Source organism: Oncorhynchus gorbuscha, linkage group LG01 (genome assembly GCF_021184085.1).
Source record: "Oncorhynchus gorbuscha isolate QuinsamMale2020 ecotype Even-year linkage group LG01, OgorEven_v1.0, whole genome shotgun sequence".
Lineage (NCBI taxonomy): Eukaryota > Metazoa > Chordata > Actinopteri > Salmoniformes > Salmonidae > Oncorhynchus > Oncorhynchus gorbuscha.
The window spans coordinates 58,825,301-58,852,908 of NC_060173.1; the positions used below are offsets into that span (position 1 = coordinate 58,825,301).

The 27,608-nt window shown below is 42.3% G+C and overlaps 1 protein-coding gene across 1 annotated transcript; it reads right to left on the reverse strand.

Moving 5' to 3' along the window:
* Nucleotides 1-7,294: 7,294 nt before the first annotated feature.
* Nucleotides 7,295-26,894, reverse strand: LOC124040602 (junctional adhesion molecule A-like). The gene is made up of 10 exons (XM_046357714.1): nucleotides 26,627-26,894; nucleotides 16,298-16,357; nucleotides 15,978-16,094; nucleotides 15,647-15,787; nucleotides 14,759-14,961; nucleotides 13,829-13,931; nucleotides 10,558-10,665; nucleotides 8,783-8,795; nucleotides 8,480-8,537; nucleotides 7,295-7,890 (listed from the first exon to the last, which is right to left on the reverse strand). The coding sequence occupies exons 1-10, from the start codon at nucleotides 26,673-26,675 to the stop codon at nucleotides 7,855-7,857; spliced, it is 888 nt and encodes a 295-aa protein (XP_046213670.1). The 5' UTR covers nucleotides 26,676-26,894; the 3' UTR covers nucleotides 7,295-7,854.
* Nucleotides 26,895-27,608: the final 714 nt, after the last annotated feature.

Sequence of the window (27,608 nt, forward strand, 5' to 3'; positions counted from 1 at the left end):
AACTGCAAAGTAGCTGCATTTGCATAAGCTTGTAGAGACTTATTTGGATACATCCATAACAATGAGCTAATGAGGCATGATTTCGCCTGGCATAGAAAATGTGCTCTCTCGTCAGGACACTGTTATTCAGAGGAGAAAGCCAACGACACAGCTACAGTAACACAATCACTTCAAACTGAAGCTGGAAAGACTGCAAATTAGCTGTGTTTCTTTTTGCCCCTTTTATATTGACATTTGTGTGTTTGTATATATCAATAAAAATGATGCCAGCTGATTCATGATTTCGACTGGTTGAGAAGCGCTGCCTGCCTGTCTCATCCTGACACGTGCATTACTATGGGACAGCAGGAGATTGATTTTGAATATAGAAACAATGTAAATGTCGGAGAGACAGAAAGCAAGATTTATATGCTGTTGAAAACTAAATGTTAGTCGAAAATAAATTTGAGATAATGTCTAGATGCTTCTTTTTATAGTGGAGATCAAGTTTATAAATTGCCTGGCTGGGCTGATGAGACAGTGGATTACGCAGTCAGATGGAACAGAGTAAATAGGCATTTTAACATCATAGATTTAGCCGGTGGCAACTTGTGGAATAGACAGTCTATCCCACTCAGCCCCTCTCCATTCACATGGATGTTGGAGCACTGGACGGGTGCTCTATAGGCCACGTCACCCACAATACCCCCCCCCCCCCATCAACCTTTACATTAAGTCTGACATTCTCAATTATCTGATATAAAGCACAATTCATGGTTCCTCTATTAAGGCAGTTATTCCCGGTGTTAAGGCATCAAGCATCCCCAAACCATCACACTACCACCATGCTTGACCTTTGAGGTTCTTACTGTGGTTTTTACCAGACATAATAGGACCCATCTTGTCCAAAAAGTTGACTCAAGTTGTAGAAAAAGTCAAGGGGTCTGAATAATTATTGAATGCACTGTATGTCACAACAGGTGTAAACATATGGGTCATGACAGTGTTATGACCATATTATGACACGTTATGCCAGCTGTTATGACATGACGTGGGTGTCAAACAAAGTGCTACCCAACTAACTAAATTTGCTAACTTAATTGGCTAAATTGGAAGATTGGCTCACATTCATCATATTATTGAATCATCTTTCACCCAAACCCAGTCTTCTCCAATATACACTGGCTTATTATTATGTTACACAACAATGTTGCAGTACAATGTTTCAGTAGTGTAATGCACTCCAGAGTACAGTAGGTTATTAGCAGGTGACCTGGAGCTTCTCTACTTAAAATATGCCATATAGCAGACAAGTTACCTGTAAGGCAATTTAGGCTAAGCTAATCAGGTGAAATTTGAAAGTGATGTTGTGGCCTTTTGTTCTATCAGCAGAGTCTAAAAGAAATCTGACTACATGAGCAGTGTTTGTTGGCGGGGGGTTACCGGCTGGTATACAAATATATGCTGACATTTACATAATTTATTCCCTTAATGCAAATATTAACTTGTCGAGTGCACCTTAATTATACAGCATTCAATCACTAATGTGAAACCTCTCCATAATATGACAGAGATGGAGTTATACAGATGATTTATAGTCATTTGACATCAATCCATAAACTCTTAGGAGAAGCAATACATTTAGTTAAACACATGCAACTGGCATAGTAGGACAGCTGGGGCAGACAGAGGACTTGTCATTTCCTGATATTCTCGCATAATCAGTCTCTCATGCCAAGGCAACCAATTCCACTCCTATACCTATTTTTCAGACAGAGGAAAAGATGGTTTTATATTCACACATTCAGATATTCACCAAAAGCCATTTACAAATGTAAAAATCATACAGCAAAGCCGTGCGACAAAACAACAACACAGAGTTACTCTGTCTTGTTGTTTAGTCACACTGCTTTGCTTTATCTTGGCCAGTTCACAGCTGTAAATGAGAACCTGTTCTCAACTGGCCTACCTGGTTAAATAAAGGTGAAATAAAATTCCTGATCAATTTGATGTTATTTTAAGGGGCAAAAACATTGCTTTTCTTTCAAAAACAAGGACATTTCTAAGTCCTGTGTTCCAATGGCACGTTGTGTTAGCTAGTCCAAGTTTATCATTTAAAAAAAGCTAACTGATCATTAGAAAACCCGTTGCAATTATGTCCATTTTGCTGATCCCTGCCTACAGGCAGAAGCTAAAACAAGAGGCTCCCACGCTGAGGTCTGTCCAACGCTGGTCAGACCAAGCTGACTCTACACTCCAAGACTGCTTCCATCACGTGGACTGGGACATGTTTCGTATTGCGTCAGATGGAAATATTGACGAATACGCTGATTCGGTGTGCGAGTTCATTAGAACGTGCGTCGAAGATGTCGTTCCCATAGCAACGATAAAAACATTCCCAAACCAGAAACCGTGGATTGATGGCAGCATTCGCGTGAAACTGAAAGCGCGAACGACTGCTTTTAATCAGGGCAAGGTGTCTGGTAACATGTCCGAATATAAACAATGCAGCTATTCCCTCCGCAAGGCTATTAAACAAGCTAAGCGTCAGTACAGAGACAAAGTGGAATCTCAATTCAATGGCTCAGACACAAGAGGCATGTGGCAGGGTCTACAGTCAATCACGGACTACAAGAAGAAACCCAGCCCAGTCACGGACCAGGATGTCTTGCTCACAGGCAGACTAAAGAACTTTTTTGCCCGCTTTGAGGACAATACAGTGCCACTGACACGGCCTGCAACGAAAACATGCGGTCTCTCCTTCACTGCAGCCGAGGTGAGTAAGACATTTAAACGTGTTAACCCTCGCAAGGCTGCAGGCCCAGACGGCATCCCCAGCCGCGCCCTCAGAGCATGCGCAGACCAGCTGGCCGGTGTGTTTACGGACATATTCAATCAATCCCTATACCAGTCTGCTGTTCCCACATGCTTCAAGAGGGCCACCTTTGTTCCTGTTCCCAAGAAAGCTAAGGTAACTGAGCTAAACGACTACCGCCCCGTAGCACTCACTTCCGTCATCATGAAGTGCTTTGAGAGACTAGTCAAGGACCATATCACCTCCACCCTACCTGACACCCTAGACCCACTCCAATTTGCTTACCGCCCAAATAGGTCCACAGACGATGCAATCTCAACCACACTGCACACTGGCCTAACCCACCTGGACAAGAGGAATACCTATGTGAGAATGCTGTTCATCGACTACAAGCTCGGCATTCAACACCATAGTACCCTCCAAGCTCGTCATCAAGCTCGAGACCCTGGGTCTCGACCCCGCCCTGTGCAACTGGGTACTGGACTTCCTGACGGGCCGCCCCAGGTGGTGAGGGTAGGCAACAACATCTCCTCCCCGCTGATCCTCAACACGGGGGCCCCACAAGGGTGCGTTCTGAGCCCTCTCCTGTACTCCCTGTTCACCCACGACTGCGTGGCCACGCATGCCTCCAACTCAATCATCAAGTTTGCGGACGACACAACAGTGGTAGGCTTGATTACCAACAATGACGAGACGGCCTACAGGGAGGAGGTGAGGGCCCTCGGAGTGTGGTGTCAGGAAAATAACCTCACACTAAACGTCAACAAAACTAAGGAGATGATTGTGGACTTCAGGAAACAGCAGAGGGAACACCCCCCTATCCACATCGATGGAACAGTAGTGGAGAGGGTAGCTAGTTTTAAGTTCCTCGGCATACACATCACAGACAAACTGAATTGGTCCACTCACACTGACAGTGTCGTGAAGAAGGCGCAGCAGCGCCTTTTCAACCTCAGGAGGCTGAAGAAATTCGGCTTGTCACCAAAAGCACTCAAACTTCTACAGATGCACAATCGAGAGCATAAGGCTCAACCGTAAGGCTCTCCAGAGGGTAGTGAGGACTGCACAACGCATCACCGGGGGCAAACTACCTGCCCTCCAGGACACCTACACCACCCGATGTTACAGGAAGGCCATAAAGATCATCAAGGACATCAACCACCCGAACCACTGCCTGTTCACCCCGCTATCATCCAGAAGGCGAGGTCAGTACAGGTGCATCAAAGCTGGGACCGAAAGACTGAAAAACAGCTTCTATCTCAAGGCCATCAGACTGTTAAACAGCCACCACTAACATTGAGTGGCTGCTGCCAACACACTGTCATTGACACTGACCCAACTCCAGCCACTTTAATAATGGGAATTGATGGAAAATGATGTAAATATATCACTAGCCACTTTAAACAATGCTACCTTATATAATGTTACTTACCCTACATTATTCATCTCATATGCATATGTATATACTGTACTCTACATCATCGACTGCATCCTTATGTAATACATGTATCACTAGCCACTTTAACTATGCCACTTTGTTTACACACTCATCTCATATGTATATACTGTACTCGATACCATCTACTGTATGCTGCTCTGTACCATCACTCATTCATATATCCTTATGTACATATTCCTTATCCCCTTACACTGTGTATAAGACAGTAGTTTTGGAATTGTTAGTTAGATTACTTGTTGTTTATCACTGCATTGTCAGAACTAGAACCACAAGCATTTCGCTACACTCGCATTAACATCTGCTAACCATGTGTATGTGACAAATAAAAGTTGATTTGATGTTGTACTGCTAAAAGAAGCAATAAAACTGGCCTACTTTTGTCTAGTTGAGTATCTGGAGCATCAGCCTGTGAGTTCGATACAGGCTCAAAATGGCCAGAAACAAAAGTACTTTCTTCTGAAACCCGTCAGTCTATTTTTGTTCTGAGAAATGAAGGCTACTCAATGCGAGAAATTGACAATAAACTGAAGACCTCGAACAATGCCGTGTACTACTCCCTTCACAGAACAGCGCAAACTGGCTCTAACCAGAATATAATGACGAGTGGGAACACAAGAGCAAGAGGACGAGTACATTAGTGTCTAGTTTGAGAAACAGACGCCTCACAACTGGCAGCTTCATTAAATAGTACCTGCAAAATACCAGTCTCAACGTCAACAGTGAAGAGGCGACTCCGGGATGCTGGCCTTCTAGGCAGAGTTCCTCTGTCCAGTGTCTGTGTTCTTTTGCCAATCTTAATCTCTTATTTTTATTGGCCAGTCTGAGATATGGCTTTTCCTTTGCAACTCTGCCTAGAAGGCCAGCATCCCGGAGTTGCCTCTTCACTGTTGACGTTGAGGCTGGTGTTTTGCGGGTACCATTTAATGAAGCTGCCAGTTGAGGATTTGTGAAGGGTTTGTTTCTAACTATGAGATTACATTAATTGCCATAAAATTCTGAAATTGTAAGTTTGATGACTTCCCTGCAGCCCAGGATGGTGGTGCGTGCTAAGGCTTGGCAGGAGTGCACCGGCATGGTGGTGACCCTATGTCGCGTTTCGGCCATAGTTGTCAATCGTTGCAGTGCATATGGGAATGAGTAGATTGCGGAGAGTGTAGCTAACAGCCAAGAAACATGGTGGAAGTTTTTATAATATAAAACGTGTGGATAGAAGTTACCTTTCGTCACCTAAATTAGAAGCTCTATAAACACTTCATGTCATTCTACCGAAAGTGGGAGAGTTGATCTGTTTGAACAGCTTTGATCATTTAACACCTTTATGGAACAATATTGCTCTGCAGATGCGCAGCTTAGTCTACAGTCTAAAAATAGACAGCAATAGCAAGGGAAAGTGGTCAAACGGATGGCAGCAGTAGACGAGAGATCAGATACTCACGTCCTGGTCTTGGTGCATCCCATGGACAGCAGCACGTCCAGACTGTCCCCAATGTTTCGAAGTGCCCGGTCGGTTCTGGCACTGCCTCTGTGGGGTCACTTTGGTGCAAAGATGTTCTTTAGCTGCCATCTTAACCCTCTTACCATTACATTGGTATTTCAGTCCTACTTAGGCTACACCTTCCTAATCAGCCCTACAAAACTTAACAGTGAATACAATGTACGGTTTTGTTTGCAAGTGTGCCTTAAAATAATCAAGATCTAGGACAAACCGATTGTGAATGACAGATAATCATCTGGTGTGTGTGTGTGCGTGTACGGATGCTACAAGAAGAATGTAAGATGAAAATGTTAACATCAACCAATAACATTTTATTATTAAATAATATTATGCACAGTCAATATATGGAAAGCGCAATTTTATTACAAAATGAGTCTTTCAGAGACAATGTCCTACATGTAAGCATTATGCTAATCTACAAATTAAGTAACGTGTCAATCTTTAAAAATTCTCAAAAATACACAGTACCAGTCAAAAGTTGACAACTATTCATTCCAAGGTTCTTTATTTTTTACTATTTTCTACATTGTAGAATAATAGTGAAGACAACTATCAAATAACACATATGGAATCATGTAGTTACCAAATAAGTGCTATATTTCAAATTCTTCAAAGTACCCTTTGCACACTATTGGCATTCTCTCAACCAGATTCATGAGTTGGTCACCTGGAAGGCATTTCACTTAATTTTTAACCTTCTTAAAAATGTATTTGTGGATTTTTTTTTTGCTCAGTATATGTGGGAACTCCTTCAAGACTGTTGGAAAAGCACTCCAGGTGAAGCTGGTTGAGAGAATGCCAAGCGTGTGCAAGGCTGTCATCAAGGCAAAGGGTGGCTACTTTGAAGAATGTCAATTCTAAAATATATTTGGATTTGTTTAACATTTTTTTGGTTACTACATGATTCCATGTGTTATTTCATAGTTTTGATGTCATCACTATTAGTCTACAATGTAGAAAACAGTCAAAATAAAGAAAAACCCTTGAATGAGTGGTGTCCAAACTTTTGACAGGTACTGTATATTGCTTAAACCGGACTCAAATTCATCACCTTGTGTGATTTTTCTGTGAGCACAATATCATTTCTTTGGAATGCTCAACCTGATCAAACTTACAAAGAAAGAGACCATGTGCAGCTCAACAAGCCTGGTTGCCAGTCTGTTCCTGGTGTCTTGACAACTCCTCATGAGTTGTCATGACAGCACAAACAGATCTGGGACCAGCAACATCACAACAAGCAGATGCAATAACAACACAATGGAGTTTGATTCTAATACTAACACAATGCCAAACAAATGTCTGTATCTATCGTAAACAACACATTTCACATTACAACTCACTGAAAGCATGGATTTAAAGTAGATGTAACACACAAGGTATGTGTACCACAACTGCACCAAATACCCTACACAATGCACTACTGTACGAGCCCTGGTCCAAAGTAGCACATTCTGTAGGGAATATTTTGCAATTTGGGAAAAGCCATAAAATAAAGCAAGGCATGTAGTAATCGAGTTAGAAAATGAATGGCCAGTGTTCTTTAAGATTTCATCAATTCATTTCCAGCCCCCCCCCCCCCATTACATTTCCTTGGATGCGAGATTTATTTCACAGAATGGAGGCACTTGAAAAATAGGAAGTATAAGCGGAAGTATTTTTACAAATCTATACAGTCACCACAAAACAGTACAGTTGTAGGTAACTGCCAGTTAGAGAAATATTCAAACATTCATGTTGTTTTTAGAAACATATGGAATAAAAATGTTAAAAATCAAAACCACACCAATTCACACCTATCCACAGTGAGCAGGTATAAGGGGCAGTGGTATTGTCATATATAGGCTATGTCCCAATTGTCTCTTCTACCCCCAAAGTGTGCACTTGTTCACTTCCCTTTGCTGATTTGAAAGAAAATGACTGGTATAAGAAATACGGTGGAAACACCCACTAACCCATGCCTCCAACAACCCAATGCTTTGAGATGTGTAGGAAGGAGCGAACGACAGCACACTTCAGGAGAAAGGGGAGATGTTATTGGGACGCACCCATAGTCACTAGTTGCTGTAGACTCCTGGGTATATCCGGGACATGTGTTGCACGCCCTGGCTATACCACGAAAGAAGACTTCTGTCTGAATTCCCCCTGAAACAAGACACAGAAGATTGCGGTTACGAAACGAGGCTACACCTTTTCACTGAAATACAAAAGATGAAAAGGACAGCAACAATGAACTCGTTAGAGATGGTACTGCAATGTGGTCCTCTGTAACTCAGTTGATAGATCATGGAGCTTGCAACGGCAGGATAATGGGTTCCATTCACGGAAAGCACCCATAAGTAACATTTCTGCACGCATGACTAAGTCACTTTGGATAAAATAATCTGCTGAATGTCATATATTACACATTACAGGAAAGGGAACTCAGTAAAAATAATTTCCCTGACAACCAAACCATATAACACACTACGATCACAATAATGATCTAGGGATGCAAAGGGCTTTGTTTATCGAAAATGGAATTTCCCTACGAGAGCAAACCCGAGAGGAGAACTAAGCATACACAAATGATTTTCAGCAGCCGAGAGTTCCTCCTAAATAGACAAATACTATTGTCTGTTCTTATCAATAACATTTTCTGTTTGCAAAAACCATACAAACTCCTGAAATGAAAAGGCCAAAAAAACAAAAGCCTCAGACTTGTAACAAGTGGAAAAATACAGATGAAACTAACATCTTCCTCATCGCCGGACTCCGATGTTGGCTGGTAGACCACTGAGGGTTTGGGTTTGCTGCAAGAGAAACAACATATGAAGCCAGCAGAAACATCTGTATATCTATCTTCTTTACAGTGTACCATACTGTTGTATTCTCAACTGTTTGGAAGATGTGCAAAGAAATGTTATCATAAAACGTGGATGCAAACTGTACACATAACACAATTGAAAAACCCCCAAACTAGTGTAAGCCCTCAACTCTGGCATTGCTAAATCATGCATTAGCAAGAAGATATCGCACATAGAAAGTAATCAGTTACCTTTCACTCTTTTCTGTAAGGGCAAAAGAAAAAACAAATGTATAAATAGTGAGACAAATGTGACATTTGAGGGTTAGAGACATGATGAACTGCAAGTTATCAGTCCCTGATCTGGCCCTGTATTTATAGTGTCTTAAAGTAGGAGTATAGATCACGGATCAGGCTCCCTCTGTCCATGTCATATTTTTATTTAACTAGGCAAGTCAGTTCTTATTTACGATGACGGACTGCCAAAAAGGCAAAAAAAAGGCCTCCTGCGGGGACGGGGCCTGGGATATTAAAAAAACAATAGAAGACAAAAACACACATCACAACGAGACAACACTACATAAAGAGACCAAAGACAACAACATAGCAACGCAGCAACACATGACAACACAGCATGGTAGCAACACAACATGGTAGCAACACTATAAACACGGTACAAACACTATTGGACACAGTGAACAGCACAAAGGTCAAGAAGGTAGATACAAGAATACATCACACAAAGCAGCTACAACTGTCAGTAAGAGTGTCCATGATTGAGTCTTTGAATGAAGAGACAGCGATACAACTGTCCAGTTTTAGTGTTTGTTGCAGCTCGTTCCAGTTGCTAGCGGCAATGAACTGAAAAGAGGAGCAACCCAGGGATGTGTGTGCTTTGGGGACCTTTAACAGAATGTGACTGGCAGAACGGGTGTTGCATGTGGAGGATGAGGGCTGCAGTAGATATCTCAAATAGGGGGGAGTGATGCCTAACTAAGAGTGTTTTATACATAGCCATCAACCAGTGGGTCTTGTGACGGGTATACAGGAATGACCAGTTTACAGAGGAGTATAGAGTGCAGTGATGTCCTATAAGGTGTCCAATAAGGAGCATTGGTGGCAAATCTGATGGCCGAATGGTAAAGAACGTCTAGCCGCTCGAGAGCACCCTTACCTGCCGATCTATAAATTATGTCTCAGTAATCTAGCATGAGTAGGACTGTCATCTGAATCAGGGTTAGTTTGGCAGCTGGGGTGAAAGAGAAGCGATTACAATAGAGGAAATCAAGTCTGGATTTAACTTTAGCCTGTAGCTTTGATATGTGCTGAGACACTAAGAAAGCTTTGTTGTAGAGCATTCAACACAAAATCCAGAGAGGGGCCAGCTGAGTATAAGACTGTATCATCTGCATATAAATGGATGAGAGAGCTTCAAACTGCCTGAGCTATGTTGTTGATGTAAATTGAGAAGAGCGTGGGGCCTAGAATTGAGTCTTGGGGTACTCCCTTGGTGACAAGCAGTGGCTGAGACAGCAGATTGTCTGACTTTGTCTGACTTTATACACTGCACTCTTTGAGAGAGGTATTTAGCAAACCAGGCCAAAGACCCCTCAGAGACACCAACACTCCTTAGCCGACCCACAAGAATGGAATGGTCTACCGTATCAAAAGCTTTGGCAAAGTCAATAAAAATAGCAGCACAGTATTGCTTAGAATCAAGGGCAATGGTGACATCATTGAGGACCTATAAGGACGCAATGACACATCCAGAACCTGAGCGGAAACCAGATTGCATACCAGAGAGAATACTATAGACATCAAGAAAGCCAGTCAGTTGATTATTGACACGTTTTTCAAACACTTGATAAACAGGACAAAATAGAAATAAGCCTAAAACCGTTAGGATCAGCTTGATCTAATTCATTATCATCTAAAAGGCCAATTGGATTCTAGATCAGCATTCCTACAAGACACTTTCTTAATACAGGATGAGGAGTCCTTAGGGTGAATAGGGGATATAAACTCACTAGGCATGTATCCTTTGCGGTGGGCGTACCACAATCCGAAGCACAGCAAGGCCAGGGCCAGGAGAGCCACGATCACCCCAGCAACAATACCTCCAGTGTTGATGTTGCCTAGAGAGAGAGAGACAGAGAATTATAGAAAGTGGGAGGGAAATGAGATGTGTTACACTGGCTCACATTTCTAAACGACAAAGTCAAAATGGGAGAGTTTTCAATATCTCAGGTTCAGTTGAACACTATGGTCCTCGTGTGGAAAAGCAATATGTGAGTTCTGTATGCAATAAAGAAAAGAGCAAACAATACATCGAGACCAAACCGCTGATGAAAAAAGGCTTTATGAAAATACATTTGATGGATTTGATTGATGAAAACAGTGTGTGTAACAACTAGCACCAGCACCAACTAGCACCGTTTATGATTTCAAAAGGTTGTTTGGCAACATCACTACCAGCCCCACCCAGCATGGCAACATTTCAGATTTACAGGTCACGTGTGAATCTGCTGCAGCAGCAGGGCTCCACACTAACATTTCCCCCACTATCCTGGCAGTCCCAGGAATAGACCCACTGTCCCGGAAATAGAACCCACTGTCCCAGGAATAGAACCCACTGTCCTGGCAGTCCCGGGAATAGACCCCACTGAGCATGTGGCACCAACTGAAAATCCAGCCCATGATTTGGTCACACCCCCAAAAAATGGTGGGGTTGCGAGCATGGCTCCGTTGGTAGAGCATGGCTCTTGTAATGCAAGGATAGTGGGTTCGATTCCCGGGACCATCCATACGTAAAATGTATGCACTCATGACTAAGTCGCTTTGAATAAGAGCATCTGCTAAATGACATTTAACATCCTCCTCATTATCATCATATCAAGTCACACAGAGTTCTTCATTAAAAAGTGTAATAGACTACTGAAATGGTATTCAAGAAATAAGTTATTTTTTCATATTTGAATGTGCAACCTAATCCAGTGATGGGGGGGTAAAAAATAAAAGAAAAACAGTCAGTATCTGGTGTGGCCACCAGCTGCAATAAGTACTGTAGTGCATCTCCTCCTCATGGACTGCACCAGATTTGCCAGTTCTTGCTGTTACCCCACTTTTCCACCAAGGCACCTGTAAGTTCCCAGACATTTCTGAGGGGAATGGCCCTAGCCCTCACCCTTCGAGCCAACAGGTCCCAGACGTGCTCAATGGGATTGAGATCCGGGCTCTTCGCTGGCCATAGCAGAAATGACATTCCTGTCTTGCAGAAAATCACGCACAGAACGAGCTGTACGGCTGGTGGCATGGTCCTGCTGGAGGGTCATGTCAGAATGAGACTGCAGGAAGGGTACCACATGAGGTAGGAGGATGTCTTCCCTTGAGATTGCCTGCAAGCTCAGTCCGATGATGCTGGGACACACCGCCCCAGACCATGACGGACCCTCCACCTCCAAATCGATCCCGCTCCAGAGTACAGGCCTCAATGTAACACTCATTCCATTGAGAATAAACGCAACTCTGACCATCACCCCTGGTGAGACAAAACCGCAACTCGTCAGTAAAGAGCACTTTTTACCAGTCCTGTCTGGTTCACTGACAGTGGGTTTGTGCCCATAGGCGACGTTGTTGCCGGTGATGTCTGGGGAGGACCTGCCTTACAACAGGCCTACAAACCCTCAGTCCAGCCTCTCTCAGCTTATTGCGGACAGTCTGAGCACTGATGGAGGGATTGTGCTTCCTGGTGTAACTTGGGCAGTTGTTATTGCCATCCTGTACCTGTCCAGCAGGTGTGATGTTTGGATGTACCGATCTTGTGCAGGTGTTGTTACACGTGGTCTGCCACTGCGAGGACGATCAACTGTCCGTCCTGTCTCCCTGTAGCCCTGACTTAGACGTCTCATTTTACGGACATTGCAATTTATTGCCCTGCCTACATCTGCAGTCCTCATGCCTCCTTGCAGCATGTCGAAGGAACATTCACACAGATGAGCAGGGACCCTAGGCATCTTTCTTTTGGTGTTTTTCAGTCAGTAGAAGTTTTCATAACTGTGACCTTAATTGCCAACCGCCTGTAAACTGTTAGTGTCTTAACGACCGTTCCACAGGTGCATGTTCATTAATTATAGTTCATTGAACAAGCATGGGAAACAGTGTTTAAAACCTTTACAATGAAGATCTGGGAAGTTATTTGGATTTTTACGAATTATCTTTGAAAGACATGGTCCTGAAAAAGGGACGGTTCTTTTTTAGCTGAGTTTATAATGCCCACTGCTAGTAGCCATGTATTAATCTAACAGTAAAATGTAATGTCCCAAAAAAACCTTGCAGTTGTAGCCTACCGCCCCAATGAGGCCTATGCGCTCCCAATGGCATATTCATTTTGCATGCTCCGTATCACAAAGGAATATAAAATATCTTGTTTGCAAAATAGTTATGAGCTAAAAAAATTGAGTGTTGAGAAGTAAACAAAAGTATACCTACAGAAACCAGAGAACCTCTTCACTCCAACCATGACAGCTGTGTTTTCCAAGCAACTGGATATTCAAATGTTATTCAAATCAGGATACTTTTTTTCCCCCCGGGAAAGGGGAGAGAGTGGCTCACGTGACACACCATGCCACATCAAAACATGTACAGGGTCAGGGAGGCTTTTATTACAGGAATCATGAGGATAATGTACTATACTGTTTGACCAAATCATGGTTTTACAAAAAGGACGTTTTGAGTGAAGTGACCATGTAGAATGTGCAGCTCGCACCGATGTGACCAATACAAATATTCCCTCGCACAGACAAGTCAAAGGGTGTCAAAATGTGACTAAATGGTCGCAGGCTGGAGACCTGAACAGGCCGGAGGATTAAACGGACCGTTTCTGAATGTAAAATGCACCCAGTCAATTGAGATGCATCCAGCCAATGCGCCGAAGAAGGGGAGAAACCTAACGCTGGTAATATGGTCAATCTTTGAACGGTTTAGGCTAGAGACAAGACAATTATATCTGGTCGATTTGTTTTCTAGGAGCTAAACATTCCAAGCCGCACAGTAAAATATTTAGGAGCATATGCGACCGGTCGTACTTTAGAGCCTTGCCTATGACCTATATTTCAGTGTGCAGGAAACACCTTCCTTTATTGCCTTCCTATATATATATTTTTATTTGTCAGTGAGCTTTCAACCAAACCATAGTGTTTTACATCGAGTTGATGGCCCAATAAGTTAGTTGAACAATTCTGTATTGCCCAGGCTAGTCTGCAATGGGCTTTTCCCCCATAGAAAGCAAAGGGCACTTACGGACTTCCATCCTCACAGCTTGACAGCGTTGAACAGGGCCGGCATCGTTCATAGCTTCACAGCTGTAGTCTCCTGTATCTATCACCAAAGCAGAGGGAAACTCCTGCAGCAGAGATATGGAGAGGTTTACAAATCACTGATTTAAAATACAAGTTGAACAACTGAAATGAGAGAGAGAGAGAGAGGTGAAGTTGCCAAACAGTACTGTTGTGTTAAGGGCATTCGCATGCTTCCCAGCCAAAACAGTTCATAACAGTTTGTGCATATGACAACATTTTGGTCTTCAGCAAATTCTTTTCTTTTTCTTCGTTGTTTGTTCGCACAACATTTTTTCGCTAGGCAAGCCTAAACCCTCAGCCAAAGCCCTCAGCCAAAGCCAACAGCCAAAGCCAAAGCCAACAGCCAAAGCCAACTCCCCTTCGTCGGTGATTGGTCAACAGTAGAGATTCTTCAATTAAGTGTTTGTTGTCATTCAACGAAATAATAAATCCACATTTCTTTAATACTGAAACAAAAATATTAGCAAGATGTAAAATCGCACGACTAAGATCTCCTCGCCAAAAACGTCCAAATTAATGACAGATGTCTTGAGTTATCAGATTAAATTTGACTATTTTGAGGCGTCTCAAGATGAAAAACTACTATTGCCACTTTTTTTATGTTTTTCAAGCAAAGTTTTTTTAAGGGAGTATGCAAGCACACTTGTTAGTTTCGCCGAGCTGAGTTTGGCTAGGCGCTAGCCGAACTGAAGCATGATGACTCCTTTAGCCTGCCGAGTTGACCATTCGGCACAAACACATCTGGGACCTGGGTTGTATTAATTAGGCTCCTCCCCCAAAACATATTGTTTTTGTTGTCCATTGCAAAATGGTTTGCTACAGTGTGCCCTAATGAATATGATCCAGGTGAGGTGTATTCCGCACCACTGACCAGGTTGCCATTGAGAGGATTGATCTTGTAGGTGTAGTTCTTGAAGGCAGGGAACTGGCTGGGGTTCTCAGGAAGAGGGGTCTTGTCCTTATACCACTTGTAGGTGGGGGAAGGAGACCCCTCTGCATCATGACAGGACAGTAGCACGCGATGCCCCGTCGTCACAGAGGTAGGGATCCTACACATGGGCACGGATGGAGGTACTGCAGGAGGATGTAAGAGAGGTAGTGAGAGGCAGCAGAGAGTGAGAGCAGAGAGGCACTAACCTGTTTTAGTGACTCAGCAACCAGCTAGTTGCTGTTCCTATGGTCTGTGTGTTTTTATTGTGTATTTATATTGGCTGGTGCAATCATCAATTAATAAAGTACTCTCTTTTATTTGATAAAATAATATTTACATCTTATGGCCGTAGTATCACAAATCAATTCACTCATATTGTCATAGCATCGTGGCAACATGAAATGGTTTCTCAGTTTCTCACACTGGGATGAATGCAGTCCCACAAATAATCCTTCAAAAGCAGTGTCTAGCTCTGTTCTATAATAATAATAATTATAAACTGGGTGGTTCTAGCCCTGAATGCTAATTGGCTGAAAGCCATGGTATATCAGACCGTTTACCATCGGTATGACAAAACATTGATTTACTGCTCTAATTATGTTGGTAACTAGTTTATAATAGCAATAAGGCACCTCGGCGGTTTGTGATATATGGCCAATATAACACGGCTAAGGGCTGTGTCCAGGCACTCCACCTTGCATCGTATGTAAGAACAGCCCATAGCCGTGGTATATTGGCCATATACCACACCCCCTCAGGCCTTATTGGTTAATTAACCGGAAATTATAGATTTGTTGCGCAACAGTTAGATGATAAGACTCTCCTTACCCAAAACAGTGAGATTCACATTGACATCCCCAACGTACTGCTTGTTCGACACCTCACATTGATACTGCCCGTTATCTTTGCGCGTCACCTTGCTGAACCTCAGCATCCCATCAAACTTGGTGACACGGCCCTCATAAAGTGCTGAGAGAGAGAGAGCAAGAAAATCAAGCGATTATAACAAAAATGTCATTATTATGGCAGGTAACGAATTTGTGAAGAAGTATATCTAGCCCTGATGGTAGAAAAATGCAGAAGCAATCCCGACACGAATACAAGAAGTCATGTGTCATGCATTTCTTTGGAATCAAGTCTGAACAGTTTGTGTACTTACTGGTGGGTTTCCCATCGAAAATGACGTAGGTCGTAGAACCCTTCATGTCCCTAAACTTCCACTCCACCCTGGCATCTGCCCCAAAGTCATCCGAGGGAGTACAGTAAAGATCAGCCCCTGTAGAGATGAGATCGATCATTATAACTACATTGCTTTGGGGATAAATATGAAAAATAGCATATAATAAATACAATAGATTTTCTAAAATACATTATTCCTTGCTTGTAACACACACACACACACACACAATGACAGGTGAAAGCTCTTGTTTATTTTAGAAACTGCCCATTTAGAGTTAATTTCCATTCCCCGGGACTTACCCTCATTCTCTTTAGCCCTCACATTTGGATTTTTGGTTGTAACCATGAAGGCCTCTACACCTGGGGAAAGGGAGAGAAAAGTCAATCGAGCAGTCAGGGAAATGAAGGAGATGACATTGCATCTTTGGAATTCAAAACAACACCAAGTGCTCCAGTCTTACCACCACAACAGAAACACACACCTTCAGAGATGACCAGTTTAGTTTCTGCTGAACTTAGGAAGAACCTTTTAATGACCCGCCCCTATCGCATTTTAAAGCCCTAAGAGCATGTCTGGTGCTCTGCCAACCAATGGCCTGAAGCCTACAGCGTGTGGACTGACTGCTGACAAATTCTGGTGAATGTGACTCACTCCTCTGTAGTGAGCCAGAAACCTTCATGTGGAACTGGGCCAAAACAGTCTGAAGGGCCCTTTCAGAGTGGGAAACCAACAACACTAGATTATTTCCCGCTTCATAGAAATTTGATGGACATTTAGACAATAAAGCCTCTTTCTAAATTTGAATAGAGTGGACTGTCAGTATGTCCACTCCAGACATTTAGAGTCTATGGTCCAGCCAAAGACCGACTGAGCAGTCACACCATTCACCACCAAAAGTCTGTCCCAGCAACAGACAGGCACCAGAGGCAGGTGGCACACATGACATTAGTAATAGTCACAACCTGGGTAGTAATACTGTACATTCCTTCGTCAGGTACATGCAGGATAGGACAGCCTAGCTAATTTCTACACACTAGTGTTGTATTAGAGGATATTATATATCCAGCCAGTGGTGTAAAGTAACTATGTAAAAATACTTGGTAGCATCTGTATTTTACTATTTATTATTTTTTGAAAACTTTTACTCCCAGACATTTTCACTGACACCCAAAAGTACATTTGCATTTCGAGTGCTCATGCAGGACAGCAATATAATCCAATTCACGCACCTTTCAATATAACATGGTATCATCCCTACTGCCTCTGATCTGGCAGATTCACTAAACACAAATACAGCATTTGTAAATTATACCCAAGTGTGGGAGTGTGTAAATTATACCCAAGTGTGGGAGTGTGTAAATTATATCCAAGTGTGGGAGTGTGTAAATTATATCCAAGTGTGGGAGTGTGTAAATTATATCCAAGTGTGGGAGTGTGTAAATTATATCCAAGTGTGGGAGTGTGTAAATTATATCCAAGTGTGGGAGTGTGTAAATTATATCCAAGTGTTGGAGTGTGTAAATTATATCCAAGTGTGGGAGTGTGTAAATTATATCCAAGTGTTGGAGTGTGTAAATTATATCCAAGTGTGGGAGTGTGTAAATTATATCCAAGTGTGGGAGTGTGTAAATTATATCCAAGTGTGGGAGTGTGTAAATTATATCCAAGTGTGGGAGTGTGTAAATCAGTGGTCACCAAACTACGGCCCGCGGGCCGGATACGGCCCGTCAGCACATTTGGCCCGGCCCTCTGAACAATACCAGAGACGCTATCGAATTATTTTCCTATTTGGCCTCCAGAAAAAAAATCCTAGGCCCGGCCCTGTCAAAGAGAGAACGGAATAATGGCGAAAAGGTTAGGTAAGAGAAAAATTGATTCAGAATGCAGGGTATTTAACCTGCAGTGGACAAACTATTATTTTTTTGTTCAATGCAAAGAAAAGGCCGTTTGTCTCATCTGTCAAGAGACGGTGGCGGTATTCAAAGAATACAATCTTCGCCGACACTATGAATCCCGTCACAAAGACAAGTACGATAGCTTGCAAGGCCAAATACGAGCAGACAAACTCTCAAAGCTAAAAAGTGGACTACTATCTCAGCAGAATACATTTGTACGCCAAGCTCAGCTGAACCAGGCATCCGTTCGGGCCAGCTTTCGGGTTGCTAAACTTAATAGCAAGAAGCGGTAAGCCTTTCACTGACGGAGAGTTTGTTAAGAAATGTATGGATGCTGTCGCGGAGGAGGTGTGTCCCGAGAAGAAAGATGCATTTAATGCCGTAAGTCTGTCGGCGAGTACAATCACCAGACGCGTTGAAGAAATCGGGAGTAATGTATATGCCCAGCTGCAGCAGAAGACGAAAGAATTGGACTTTTTTTCATTAGCACTGGATGAGAGCACGGACGTGCAAGACACAGCGCAACTGCTCATTTTTATTCGTGGAGTTAGCGCAAACTTTGAGATATGCGAGGAGCTGGCAGCCCTCCAAAGTCTCAAAGGGACTACAACGGGAGAGGATATTTTTGACAAAGTGTGCCAAACCATGGAGAAGTTGGACCTGGACTGGTCAAAGCTAGCTAGCATCACGGCTGACGGGGCTCCTAGCATGGTGGGCGAAACTCGCGGTCTAATAGGACGCATGAACCGGGAGTTGGAAAAAGGGGTCTCACCGCCCGCTACGAGTCCACTGCCTAATTCACCAGCAAGCACTGTGCTGCAAAGTGTTGACGTGGGATTCTGTAATGAAGGTTGTGGTGTCGTGCATAAACTTCATCAGAGCAAAGGGACTTAAACACAGGCAGTTCCTAGAATTCCTGTCTGAACTGGAGTCTACGCACGGAGATGTGCTGTACTACACAGAGGTCCGATGGCTGAGCCGGGGCAGAGTTTTGAGGCGTTTTTACGAGCTGCTACCTGAAATTAACGCATTTCTTAATTTAAAAGACAAAACGGTCCCAGAGCTGATCGACCCAGAATGGAAATGGCACCTCGCATTTTTAACAGACGTGACAGAAATACTTAACAGCCTTAACTTGCAGCTACAAGGCGAGGGGAAACTCATTTGCGACATGTATTCACACATAAAAGCATTTGAGGTGAAATTAGCGCTGCTTTTGGAACAAGTGAAAAAGGGCAACTTCGTCCATCTTCCTGCTACCCAAAACCTGTCGACAGAGAACCCAGCGGTCCCGTTCCCAGCTGAAAAGTGCGTGGAAGCACTGGAAATGCTGAAGGCGGAGTTCGGTGTGCGATTCAGTGAACTACATGTTCATGCAAAAGAAATCCGTCTTTTTCAGAACCCCTTTGTTGCCGACTTTGATGAAGCCCAGCCTTCATATCAGTTTGAGTTGGCTGAGTTACAGAACTGTGATGTTCTGAAAGACGCATTCAAGCCCAACAGTCTCATTGACTTCTATGCCGCCCTCCCAAACGACACATATCCAAACATCAAAAAACACGCAATGAAAATGTCCACAGTTTTTGGCAGCACGTATATCTGCGAGAAAACCTTTTCTCGCATGAAACTGCTGAAAACCCCGATGAGATCAAGATTGACAGATGAACATTTGCATCAGTGCTTGAGACTGGCTGTAACTAGAATGGAACCTGATATTCAACTTCTCACCAGCCAGATGCAGGCCCACAGTTCACACTGATGAACATACATAGGTAAGCTCACTTTTCTGACTTGAATGAGTCATTCTGAGCATAAACAAATATAATCATAATAAAATCTACTGGGATAAAATCCATCTTTACAACCATACTGGTAGTGAAATGTATTGTGCTGTGTAGGTGCTGTATCACTTAGTTCAGTTTCTCAACCTGCTTCTTTTGTGGTTTTCACAGGGAAGTTTGAGCGAGAGCTGCAAACAGCGGTGTCTACAAGCCTACTGGAACCTACAAAAGGATTATAAGGAAGGAACACAAGAACTTTAAGAGACTGCTCATATGTGTCAAGAGAGATTCTGCTCTGACAACTGAGCTGAACTTTTATCTGTTAAGATTGTGCATGGCACGACAGAAAGTTAATGTTCCATGGCTTTTTTTCTATGAAGAACCCAGAGAGAGTTATTTAGTTATTATTTATTTCCTGTTTTTTCTGTGAAGAACTCAGAGAGGGTTATTTAGTTATTATTTATTTCATTAATAGTGTTATTATTTGTTTCCTGACTTTTTTCTGTAAAGAACCTGGAAAGGGTTATTTGGTTATGTGTGGCTTTCTGGAAAACAATACATTTTTAAGCTCCCCTACGATCGTCACACTTTTTCTGTTACAAACTGACACCGGCCCCCCATCAGAGAAGGGACAAGTTATGTGGCCCTCACAGGAAAAAGTTTGGGGACCCCTGGTGTAAATTATATCCAAGTGTTGGAGTGTGTAAATTATATCCAAGTGTTGGAGTGTGTAAATTATATCCAAGTGTTGGAGTGTGTCACTGGCTGTTTGTATTTTTTAGTTATTTTTATAATAATTGTTCCTTATGGTTTGCGTAATATAAAGAATTTGATGTATAGCATTTGCTTACCTTTACTCAAGTATAACAACTGTGTAGTTGTTCTACCACTGTACTTAAGTACATTTAAAACCAGATACTTTTACTCAAGTAGTATTTAGCTGGATGACTTTCCACCAGAATAGAAAGTACCTTTACTTTTACTCAACAGATTTTATTTGAGGGGAGTTAGTGACTGAACAACAAAGAGATAAGATAATTTCAGTTTGCCCATTTAGAGAAATGGTTTAGTCAGATAAAACCCATTGATCGATTTCCTTGTTACGTGAGTACCGGGGGTGGGAAGGCAGAGCTTCCAAGGTGAGACATTAACCACACAGATAACAGGTGGAAAGTAGTGGCCCTTGTGTTGATGTCTGGAAGGTTTAAAGGCCTTCTACACCAGTCAAAAGTTTAGCTCAACTCTTGAAAGTAAGATTATAAATCACAGTGTTTTTGTACAGCACAAAGGCTGCCCAATAGTTCAGCGTGGCCCATAAGTGTCTTGTTAAAGGACCATATCACTAGGCCGACTTGACTCACAGCGGACAGCTTGAAAGTAGCTACACATTCTAACCGAGATGTAAACGCTTCCATACAGCGTTACACCGTCGCTAGTGGAAAACCCGATACGTTTAGTTCCTGATTCGGAAGAATCTTGTCTCTTATAAATGACCGTGTCCAGTTACCAGTTACAGGTGGTACTCCAAAAAAAACTGAGAATATTTAGAAAGATAAATGGTGATTCCACACCAGCGGAGGAAGAAACTATTTTTGGCATCTCAGGTTGCCAGAACCATTTTCACCTAGACACTTAAATTAGGAGTAAGGCTGTTTGACGTGCTTTTTACATTTGTATCACAATCATGATGAAAGTGGCCATTTTAGGCCATTTTTAGACCTACACCTGCCTACTGTAAGACTTGATGATCTGTGAACCGTACATGATACAGACAACATCATGGTGTCATTATATTCCTTATAGTGTGTTCTAACATATGGAATATGCATAGATTCTGAAATACAAACACGGACATTCATTTACTCAACATAAAAATATATTAACATGAATCTCAAAAGTATCCTTTTTTTATTTGGTTCATTTTAATACCTATACTTGTCCAAACAAGATAAGTACATAACATTTCCAGAGTGGGCGCTCTGCTAATTCGGAAGTTTGAATCAATATCAGGAGCACCACCAACAGAATGAATGGTAAATGGATTCAAGGCGAACTCCCATTGCTGGTGATTTGCTGTATGTGCAATCCTAAAGGAGGGCTGTGATTGATTAATTACCTATAATGTCAATTTCGATGTACAAAATGGGTAATATCATTAAAAGTACCAGAGCCTACTCTGGAAATTGTATGCGTTTGAAAAGTATATTGTTCCCTGTCAACTTTGCTTTCAAGTTAGCTACACATTGTAATGGTGCAATGAAAAGGCTTCCATACGGCCTTTACAACTGCTAGCGGAAAGCCCCGGCAGCAAGATTATATTGGACAAATTCAGGTAGGTCCCTCCCCATTTTGTTTAGTTTGCTTCTATTTGGTTCTTAAAAATGGGAAAAGGGTTGCAAGACATAATGAATGAACGGGCGCACACGCACACACACACAACCTGGTGATTACTGGAAGTGATTAGGAAGCGCATGTTGTGCAATCTATATATATGGTTTGATGTTGTTTTTAAGTGAATTTCAAGGACATTCTAAACTACCTACATTCCCAACATGTTCATATCACCGAGGTCCTACTGTGAAATCAGGCAATTTCTCAACTCAATTCTCCTCCCCTTCCATCCCCCCACAGGCCCAGGAAGAGGTCCAGCCTCGTTCCACCCCTGGTATCTCTCTGACCCAGAGCCACTCCTCCCAGACCAAACAGTCCTCCTACCAGCAGGTCAGCAGTGGAGAATAACCCACAGTTATTCTGCTAGGATATGACAGTGATTCACCATAGAGAGAGGGGAAGAATTACTGTCAGTTTCAAACTCAGATGAATGGGTTGTTTCCTCTACCGATATAATCAACAAATTTGTTTAAAAATGTATGAAGCCCTATTATGGCTCTGACATTGACTTCAAGCCGGTCAACGTGTTTATTCAGTGATAACACTGAAATGTGGCAGAGAGGAGTGGCCGAGACCGAGACGCACAGCAGTGTAGGCACAAATTGAGGTTACAAGACGTGTCCCCCTAAGGAATGACAAATCACGAATGTCATTCATAACACTGATGTTTTGTAAGTGATGTCTCCTTTGCATTTATCAAATGGCATGTTATGGATGATGGAATTATTTTAAAGTGGAGTAGTCTAATAGTTGGAATACTACCTGAAGTCTGGACACTGACTGTAGACCTCACATGTAGCCTATGAGAAAATTAACTCCTGCAGAAATAAGTAGTCCTCGCAGTAAAATGATAGATCAAATGGTCATTTTGTCACTGGAACATGAAATGTGATCCATTTCTTTCAGCAGCTTTGAGAATAAGGACGCGCACTGTCGTGTAGCATAGATGTGCAATTTCTTTCAGTGACAAAAGCCGATAGCATTTCATTTTTAACCACATAAAATATGTATCCAAGACAAAACATGTTGGATCATTTTCACAGCTTTTAATTTCCTTGAAACCGGTCCCCAAAACATCCTCGTTCTTTGAGAGAAGGAGAAATTGTGTCAACTTGACTGTTGATGCATTGATCACTTTTTTTTTAACACTCATTTTCTCCCCAATTTCCTGGTATCCAATTGGTAGTTACAGTCTCATCGCTGCAACTCCCAGACGGACTCGGGAGAGGCGAAGGTTGAGAGCCGTGCGTCCTCTGAAACACGACCCAAACAAGCCGCACTGCTTCTTGACACATTGCCCGCTTAAACCGGAAGGCGGCCATATCAATGCGTCGGGAGGAAACACTGTGCACCTTGGCGACAGTGTCAGCGTGCACTGTGCCCGGCCCGCCACAGGAGTCGCTAGTGTTCGATGGGACAAGGGCATCCCTGCCGGCCAAACCCTCCCCTAACCGGGACGACGCTGGGCCAAATTGTGCGCCGCCCCATGGGTCTCCCGGTCGCGGCCGGCTACGACAGAGCCTGGACTCCAACCAAAAATCTCTAGTAGCACAGCTAGCACTGCCTTAGACCACTGCGCCACTCGGGAGGCCCTGCATTGATCATTCGATTGGTTTATTACATTCTGGTGAGCAAGGCTTTATTTAGTATTCTAGAAGAGCTTCAAGTAATGACAGAAGAGAAGCCGCATGCATTCCAATTATAGACAAGTTGACGAACAAAGCCTACCAAATGTCAAAGTATAAGCAGAAAAAAAATCTAAACAAGGCTGAAAATAATTTGTCCCCCCCACACCGTGTCAATAAAATCTTCCTGCTGTCCCTGAGTAATGTGCCTACATGAGCCTTTTGAAGTAATTGTTTTACAATCAGATGAAAACATCATGACTGGTTGTGTTTATGCCACATTTAAAAAAAGATAGGCGCATACATTTTAAAAGTTAGATGACATCTGTATTATTAGGCCCACAGAGATCACATTAAATTATTAGGGATTCTATATGTAATTCTATGCTTAGGCCCCAAAAAGTATTTTTTTTAAAGCATGTGCAGGTCCCTGTATCTGGAAGAAATTAAATCTACTTTCATCCCCGAGCACTGTTTGGCGTAGCAGAGAATTTGTGACCAACCTTAACTAGACGATACTTCCTCAATTTCCGACTTGGAAGACAACCAATGTCTTCTAAATGTCCATGTCTAGTTGCAGGGGGTTTGTTTTGAACTTAGAAAATGCTCAGTTAATAACTTAAAATGTTTTGCTCCCCTGATGTAATCCAAACAATGTGTACGCCGACACCTTGTCCACTTCAGACCTTCTCTCATTGATCGAGACAGGTCAGGGTCATGACATGCAGCACTTTGGGGTGGGCACCCACCGGTCTCAATCAATGAGGGGATTCAAATCATCTAAGCGTTGTTTTGCACAGGGTGAAAGTGGATTGCATTCTTTTTGGAACCGGGCTGCCTCCCGGGCGTGAGCCAGGTGCCCCGTTCAAATCCCACGGTAAAGATGGTTCAAAACAAAAGGGAAATAATAAACATGAGGAGTATTGAGTAGGATACTGTGTGTTTTCACGTGAAAAAGGGATTGCTTTCGATAAACACTTCATCTGCCTTCCCAGTGAAAACTAGCTTGACAATTCCAACATACAGAAAGTATTCAGGCCCCTTGACTTATTACAATTCTTTTTTAGGTTATAGCCTTATTCAAAAGTCGATAGTCCCCCCCATCAAACAACACACACAATAAAAAAACGGAAATATCACATTTACATAAGTATTCAGACCTTTTACTCAGTACCTTTTGGCAAACTCCAAGCGGGCTGTTATGTGCCTTTTACTGAGGAGTGGCTCCCATCTGGCCACTACCATAAAGGCCTGATTGGTGGAGTGCTGCAGAGATGGTTGTCCTTCTGGAAGGTTATTCAATCTCCACAGAGGGACTCTAGAGCTCTGTCAGAGTGACCATCAGGGTCTTGGTCATCTCGCTGACCAAGGCCCTTCTCCCCCGATTTCTCAGTTTGGCCGGGCAGCCAGCTCTAGGTGGTCTTGGTGGTTCAAAACTTCTTCCATTTAAGAATGATGGAGGCCACTGGGTTCTTGTGGACCTTCAATGCTGCATAAATGCCTTGGTACCCTTCACCAGATCTGGGACTGGACACAATCCCGTTTCGGAGCTCTACGCACAATTCCTTTGACCTCATGGCTTGGTTTTTGCTCTGACATGCACTGTCAACTGAGGGACCTTATATAGACAGGTGTGTGCCTTTACAAATCATGTCCGATCAATAGAATTTACCACAGGTGGACTCCAATCAAGTTGTAGAAACATCTCAAGGATGATCAATGGAAACAGGATGCACCCGAGCTCAATTTCATGTCTCATAGGAAAGGTTCTAAATAATTACGTAAATCATATTTTTTGTTTTTAATACATTTGCAAAAAATTCTAAAATCCTGTTTCGCTTTTTCATTATAGGGTATCATGTGTGGATTGCTGGAGATTTAAAAAAAAATCTGTTTTAGAATAAGGCTGTAACGTAACAAAATGTGGAAAAAGTCAAGGTCTGAATACTTTCTGAAAGCACTGTATTTTACAGAAAAGAGATGTTTCCGGAGGATGCATCATGTTAACAACATGACCGATCATCGCAGATTACTGTTCGATTTGAGAAGGGCGCTCCTCTCTCACCACTGTTGGCCGATCACATCACGGGCAATGGACCGGTGTCCAGCAAAATCAAAGACTTGAAATAGTCAAGATGGCGTACACATTGTCAGATTACTTCATGGAGCGAAAAAAAAATACTACATTTAATTTTCTAAATTCAAAATAACCACCTGCAACTAGACATGGACGTTTAGAAGACATTGGTTGTCTTTCAAGTCAGGAAGTATTGGCAAAATAAGGTTTGGTTGGAAATTCTCTGTGCTATGCCAAACCTATCCAATAACGCCCCTCAGCCAGCTGCAACAGAGTATTTTTTTTTATGTCTATTTATTTAACTAGGCAAGTCAGTTAAGAACAAATTCTTATTTACAATGACGGCCTCCCCGGACCAAACATTAACCCGGAGGACCCTGGGCCAATTGTGCACCGCCCTATGGGACTCTCAATCACAGACAATTGTGATACAGCTTGGAATCAAACCAGGGTCTGTAGTGACACCTGTAGTGACGAGATGCAGCACCTTAAGACTTCACTTGAGAGCCCACCTAGTAATGGTCTGACTAGGTTATATTTTTAATAGCTAGTCAGATGTATGTGAATCATTGTAGATCTATTGTTTCCTAGTTTTTAAGAACTGTGTACAAAGACTTAGCCAAGGCAAGCACCTACTGATCCCAGGTCTGTTAATTATGTTGTTTTCTCATTTTGGGTTGGTTAAACTGATCTATGACCTGTGCCTACCTGTGGGCCTAACGTGCAAGTTTATAAAATATACAGCAATCAAGTGCATATCTTACTAATCCAATAAACACTACATTGAAACGTAGAATAGTATAAACGCAGGGCTAGTTTAAAGTCACGTGGAGTTTAGATCGACAGAAGGAGCACTCACCTGTTGCATGAAAGAATAAAAACACCGAAACCAAGCCGCTGACAAACATGTCGGCCCCAACACCTGAAGCCTTTGTTTTAAAAGCCAGCGATGTATCCGATTTCGGTAATAAAAAAAACTATTCGATTATTTCAGCAATCAAAGTGCAATTCAGTAATTGTTGACACGTTGGCCCACTCGGTTTGAAATATATTCTATCGACGAACAAGAACCCTACGCCCTTCCGCACCGACCGACTGCTCCTGTAGAAAACTATGATAGGTATTCCGTCGAAACTGTGACGCAACACCATTACCTACGTGACGTGTGTCAATATAAAGCAGTCTATTGGTTTATTTCAATAACCGGTTTCACTTGATTAGTATTTTACAGTATATTCTTTATAGTGACATACAGTATTTGAAGTATGAGCCTATGTAATCGCCTATGTGGTATTTAAAACGAAAATCTCAATCATCACAGCTGAATACAAGGTACATAGTCCACTAATGATAGTGAGATTGTGAACAATGTTAGTTGTTTTCATTTTCAGTGTAGAAGATTTACAGTGTCCCTCTGTAAATGAGCACATATCTCTTTCACATGAATGTAATAGAAGTTACAACAAATTAACCTATAACACAAAATAATATTAGATGCTGAGGGTGATATTAACTTCATAGAATAGTTTGTCAAATTTTGGAAATATGATGGAATCAAAAATAAAACAAACTTAGAATACACAAAGAACCATCATATTCATTATTTGCTCAGTGACTCCAATAACAACTGATACAGGACACCAATGACAGTCAGCTGTTAGCATAGGTGAAAAAGTCAACCAACAGACATGGTGTTCGGCTTAGTTTTGCATTTAAATAAGCCTTTCCATAATAGTTTTTATTTCTAAGATAAAAGGCACCACCTTTTATTCAAAATAATATGTCTGCAGCAAGTGAGTGTACATACACTCAGTGGTCAGTTTATTAGGTACACCCATCTA